Source organism: Limulus polyphemus, unplaced genomic scaffold (assembly GCF_000517525.1).
Source record: "Limulus polyphemus unplaced genomic scaffold, Limulus_polyphemus-2.1.2 Scaffold118, whole genome shotgun sequence".
Taxonomy (NCBI): Eukaryota; Metazoa; Arthropoda; class Merostomata; order Xiphosura; family Limulidae; genus Limulus; species Limulus polyphemus.
In genome coordinates, this window is record NW_013665728.1 from 1,040,267 (window position 1) to 1,046,752 (window position 6,486).

General features: G+C 35.2%; 1 protein-coding gene across 1 annotated transcript in view; it reads right to left on the reverse strand.

Annotated features, from left to right (window-relative positions):
* Positions 1-6,486, reverse strand: part of LOC106472224 (LIM/homeobox protein Awh-like) — a 50,124-nt gene that overhangs the window by 5,156 nt on the left and 38,482 nt on the right. The window contains exon 3 of the mRNA XM_022401673.1: positions 3,928-4,145. Within this exon, the coding sequence (XP_022257381.1) occupies positions 3,928-4,145 (218 nt within the window). The remainder of the gene's footprint in view (positions 1-3,927; positions 4,146-6,486) is intronic.

A 6,486-nucleotide genomic window follows, 5' to 3' on the forward strand; every position in this document is an offset into this window, starting at 1 on the left:
TTTACAGAAAGTCATTATATAACCTACGTTCCCCAACTCTAACTAATCTTTTACAGAAAGTCATTATATAACCTACGTTCCCCAACTCTAACTAATCTTTTACAGAAAGTCATTATATAACCTACGTTCCCCAACTCTAACTAATCTTTTACAGAAAGTCATTATATAACCTACGTTCCCCAACTCTAACTAATCTTTTACAGAAAGTCATTATATAACCTACGTTCCCCAACTCTAACTTGTCATTTACAGAACGTCATTATATAACCTACGTTCCTCAGCAATAACTAATCTTTTACATAAAGTCATTATATAACCTACGTTCCTCAATTCTAACTAATGCTTCAAAGAACGTCATTATATAACCTACGTTCGAATATACTAGAATTTTACACCACATTCTCAGAATAAGACTTCACATTACATCTTTATAGTTTTCTATTATTTCTAGGCCTATCCTAATTTCCTGAACTTAATGTTATCGTCAACAACACGCAGTTCCCTCTTGCTAACAAATGATTTACAACATTAAAAAATATATAAATTACAATAATACGTTTGATAAGTTTCTTCACAGCGGGATTTCGTATCAGGTGGAAAACTGTGATAGAGGTTTTGTTCAACAAATGAGCAACTGTGAGAGAACAAATAGAAGGACGTACATATCTGCAGCAGAAAGGACTGTAAAAAAAAAAAGAGGCAAAAAGCTGAGGTACAGAAAGTAGAACTATATATAGTATAAACCTACGGAAGAGGTACAAAGATGTAACAGAGGTTGTGAAAGCATGAAATATGTAAATTTATTTTTGTAAAAATTAACAAGATAAGATGGACATCTGCAATGCGAACAATTAAGAAAAGGAAACCTCATTGAAGAGGTACGTTCACAATGAAGCTTCATCATGAAAGACTGAGTTTAATGGATATTTTGACAGTTCAATTGATCAAAATATCTTGCAGTTGAGTCACTCATATAAACTTGGAGTAGCAGGATTACACTTTGTCGTTAATACGTGAAAGTTCTAGCAATACATATGCGAAAAATAATTGAATACGAACAACTGACTGACTCCTAAAAATGTAAACTATCCAGCCATAAACTGTTTTAAAAAAGGATCAACAAACACGTCTTTAATACGTTTTATTACGTTCCATTATATCTCGGCTTAGTAACTGTGACCTAATGTTGGCTAGTAGTTAGAATCTTCGGATTGTTAATTCGAGAGTTAATGGTTTACAGCTCGTTGATGCAAAAACGCGTTCTACACTTTGAGGCCGTGGGTGCTCTATAACGGTGACGATCCAATCTAACTATTCGGGCAGACAAGTGTAGCCTAAGAGTTGGTGATGTGTGCCCTCTAGTCTATCAGTTTAAAATTAGGAATAGCTTTGCGTTGATAACTGTTTGTATAGTTTTTTCCATGAGAAAGAATACAGAAATTACGACTTTCGTTACACATATATATATATTTAAATTACTAAGTAATTCTAAGTGAAATTTGCAATAATCACCCAATGCTCCCTAAAGCAGAAATAAGAACACAGATCTCCACGGTGGAATCGTATATCTATGTAGATTCTCTTCCGTTTCGTGGGCCCGAGTGCGAGTCGAGCGCCCTAACCATGCATGTGGGTCGCGGGTTCGAATCCCCGTCACACCAAACATGCTCGCCCTTTCAGCCGTGGGGGCGTTATAATGTGACGGTCAATCGCACTATTCGTTGGTAAAAGAGTAGCCTAAGAGTTGGCGGTGGGTGATGATGACTAGCTGCCTTCCCTCTAGTCTTACACTGCTAAATTAGGGACGGCTAGCGCAGATAGCCCTCGTGTAGCTTTGCGCGAAATTCAAAAACAAACAAACAAACAATCTTCCGTTTCGTCTGGCTAGATCTGCGACAGAAAGGGATCCCGAAGGGAATAAACACAATCTAGATTATGATAAGACTACCCAGTACGATAAATTGTTGAATAATGCAACCTTAAATAATGGCTTAACCTGATCTTCTTAACAAAATAAAAACAAAAACTAAAGTCATGACAATCTTCTTAACAAAATCAAAAAAAAAAAAAAACTACAGTTATGACAATCTTCTTAACAAAACAAAACAAAAAAACTACAGTCATGACAATCTTCTTAACAAAACCAAAAAAAAAAAAAACTACAGTCATGACAATCTTCTTAAAAAAACAAAAAAAAACAAAACAAAAACTAAAGTAATGACGATCTTCTTAACAAAACCAAAATAAAAACTATAACCATGACGATATTCTTAACAACAGAAACTAAAGCAGTAGATTCATTTAACGGGAATCGAAGTTTAATAATGATGATTAGTATGATGACAACAACAACAACAACAAACACTTGACACGTGTGTAATGGTAACAAACATTTAATTCTTGAACGTTTCGAAAGATACATATTCCAGCTTCAGCAAATAAGGTAAATATTAGATACAAATATTTTTGAGTTTCTAAAGTTCCAACATTTTGTGAAGAGGAATTAAAATACAGAGCAAAAGACTAAAATATATTAAAAAGGGAATATGATAGGTATAAAGTGCAACAATTGGAACAATATTACGTTTATTTGTTGGTGTTATTTTTTGGGATTAAACAGGTTATTCAAAACAAAATGTATTGTAACAAAGTTGTGTTATTATGTAGACTTGGGAATATATTTACAACAGATAAATTTTCTTTAATTAAAAGTTCAATATCTTATGATCCAGATGAGATGACTTTGAGATTTTAACCAAGATGGTATGGTTTCTATTTTAACCATGTATGCAAATTATGGAGTATAGAGGACACTGAGACAAATCCTCCAGACACATCCTTCGCACACACAGTGAAAATACCTTATGTTTGATTTTAATTTCGCGCAAAGCTACACCAGGGCTATCTGCGCTAGCCGTCTCTAATTTAGCAGTGAAAGGCTAAAGGGAAGGCTGCTAGTCATCATCACCCACCGCCAACTCTTGGGCTACTCTTTTACCAACGAATAGTGGGATTGGCCGTCACATTATAACTCTTCCACGTTTACTGGCTGAATCCGTGGATGATTAAAGTCTGTTTACTGGTTGAGTATATGAATGATCTAATATGATTCGAAATGGAAAAGCTTCAGTAACAATTATATTTGAATACTTTTGCATATTTTCTACAACTTTTTGAGTTATTTCGAACACACGGGGTAAAACCAGTCAAAAAAAAAGCACTAATAACACAAGTTTCTAATTAACAGTTTATGACGACCTAAAGAAACTGTCTTTTGTGCGTTTTACTTTCCTGGATTATTTGTTGCACTGATTAATTATTACAGAAACAGCTACTTAATCCCTATTAACTTTGCACCACATATTCAATTGGGTTTTTTCACTTTTTTAGATCAAATAAAAGAGAAACATATTTCTACTAAACATAAGATTTCCAGGAGGAAACGAATACGTTGTAGTAATGTCTGATTCAAGCCGTATGTATACCAGACGCTTCCCAGTGGCACAGCGGTATGTCTGCAGACTTACAACGCTAGAAACCGGGTTTCGATACCCATGGTGAGCAGAGCACAAATAACCCATTGTATAACTTTGCGCTTAACTTCAAACAGACAAACAAAACCTTATACCAGACGTGACGTAATCACGTGAACCTGTCTGTAAAGAACCATACGTAACTTGAAACTAAATAGAAGGGCTTATATTGGCATTTTCTGAACGTTCCATAAAAGTTTGTGCAGCTATATAGCTATTAGAACCTAACACTCGAAAGTTTCGGTTCTTCAGTGGGAAGTAAGACATTAGTCGAAAGTGTACAACTCGCAAAGTAACATCAGTCAAAAAGTCAGGCCTACTTTTTGCGTCTTAATTTATTTCAATTCATCCCTAAAAAACGTCTATGCTTACTAGATAATTTCTCTCCACTTACCGTCGTTTGAGCCGTTGTTGTCGTCAAGAGTTTCAAAATAGTGCGTTTTGCACAAAACCCTATTTTCGTACAGAGCAAACTCTTCTCCCGTGGATAGCTGTCTTTTACAAGAGTCGCAGGCGAAACAAGCCAGGTGATACACTTTGTCACGGGCCCGCCTCACCCAGTCTGTAGGCTGTATTGTTCTGCTACACTTGGAACATTTCGCTCCAAATTCCCTAAATATAATAGACACGTGTTCTTAATCAGAAGAATGAAAACTTACAGTTTACGCATGCGACGGTTTTTGAGATTAAACTTACATTGAAATCACTAATAAACCGCATAAATTCAATGACTATAAGGGTTGAGTACGTTGTACTAAAATGGTTTTGGAGCCTCTATAAGTCGTTACAGCCCATGTCGACACGTCTGATTATGCTTTATCTGACGACTGTGCTTCTTGACTATAGTTCTGCAGCATATTTTCTATTTCAAAAAGCTCCGTTGTAAAGCTGTCATATCTAAAGCACAGCATTCCTCCCTTATACCTTTCATAAGTCATCTACTGTAGGAGCACTGTGGTTTCCCAGCGCTCGTATCAACAGTCCGATTGCACAAAAATCTAAAGACGTTGCCTTCGGCCACTTTACTGGTACATCTTAGTATGGAATAGCATGAATATATTTTTTCATTCTCCAAGTATCTGAGGCCTGCAACCATTGAACAACTATGTCAGAGAAGCAGCTTATATGCACGCGACTTATGCCGCTTTTTCAAACGGAGACCTTTCTTGATTATGTTGAGTACTGTTGCCTGGGGTTACCGTTACTGTTTTTTTTCACTAATTTTTTTGTTCGTGGATTTTTACTTGTTGCAAAACACCGCATTTCGTTTACAAAGCAAGAGTACAATTTGTTGCAGATCTTCTTCTGTATGGTTCTAGTGCTACGAGTTTGTTCATATTCCGTTGTTTTCCAATGATGTAAGAACAAAGACTATCCCCATCTTTGAAGTTCTAAATTTGTGATATGAAGACATATCTATGATGTGAATGCATACTTATTTTGCGCCGGAAAGGACTGTTACATTTTCGATGGCATAACACTACTTACATAACTTCAAAAAATGTCAAGATGTTGTTATGATACCTTCCATTCAACCAGACATTTATATCGGCTCTGGTAGTAGTGTGACTTGCTGGTTTGTATATTCAAAATCATTTTAACAGAACGTACTCAACCTTTGTATAAAGTTATCATTCTATTCTGTTTAGTTACATAGATTTCAAATATTTCACTAGAATAGCCTGACGTACAAGGTAGAATAATTAACAGAGATTTTAAAAACATTTAATTATAATATTTTGTTTGAATTCTACACTATTTACCTCAGCTGACACAAACAAACGATCCTCAAGTCACAAAAATGCACGCTTTTCTAAAACGTTAAAAATAATTATATGTTTTGCCAATCAGCATTTAATAAAAGCTCAGTTTAAGTGTTTTACATTTCATAAAAAAATAAAACGTTTAAATTTGAGAAAGTATACGTATGATGTTTTTACGTAGACAACGTACGTTTTTCAGAATAAAGTTGTTAAAGTCAATTGCTCATTTTTCTAGACATACCTTGTGAAAACTTAAAAGTGAGACTCCTGATATAAAAATTAACCAAAATATGTATTTTTTATGGATGATTTGCTTTAAGCGATATTCATTGTTGACAGAAGTTAGCAGTAAGATAATTAGAGCAATAACAAAAAGAATCTTGCCTTGGGTTAGTTAAAATATAAAAAAAGACATTTCCGGGAACACAGGCTCCTCTTACTGTTGATGTCATCAATCTGGACGGCATCTTACGCTACTCATTAATTAAAGGGCCAGGTCAGAGGTCCAAGGGTTCAGGTATGGACATTTCTAATTTGGAATTTGCTGACTAAAGAAAAGACAACCCGTCAGCTGCACCCGCCGTCCACACAACTCATCTTAACCGAATAGCTGGATTGGCTGCACATCCATAACGCCATTACTCCTTTTAAGCGAGATGCAAGTATTGCGATTCGAACCTTGGACTTTATGATCCGTACCCGACACGCTAACTACTTGACCACGCCTTGCCCCTGTCGATATTACTGTACAAATTTAATCACAATTATCCCTATATCAATAGGCTACTTAGAAAGATAATACATTCCACAATTCTGACACTAATTGATAAAAATCGAGTTTACATCAAACGTGAGAGTAAATAATGATTAGGAGAAACTGATAACAATGGTTTTACACGTTATTCAAGATTTCCGCGAAACGGTAAATGGTAGAAACGCAAGTAGACATAACCATAAACTAACTGCTGTAAAAGTTGGCTTTTTAGAAGAACTGATTAAAAAAAAAAAGACCGAAAAATTAAATCTAATCATCACTGAAGGTGGAGTCCAATAACAGACTTGTGTCAATAATTACGTAAAATATTGAAGCAACTGGCATTGTGAACAAAATAAACAATCTTCACCTCACGTCACAAGTGAAAAAAAAAGTTAAATGACATATTACTCTGAAATACTATAACTATGATACC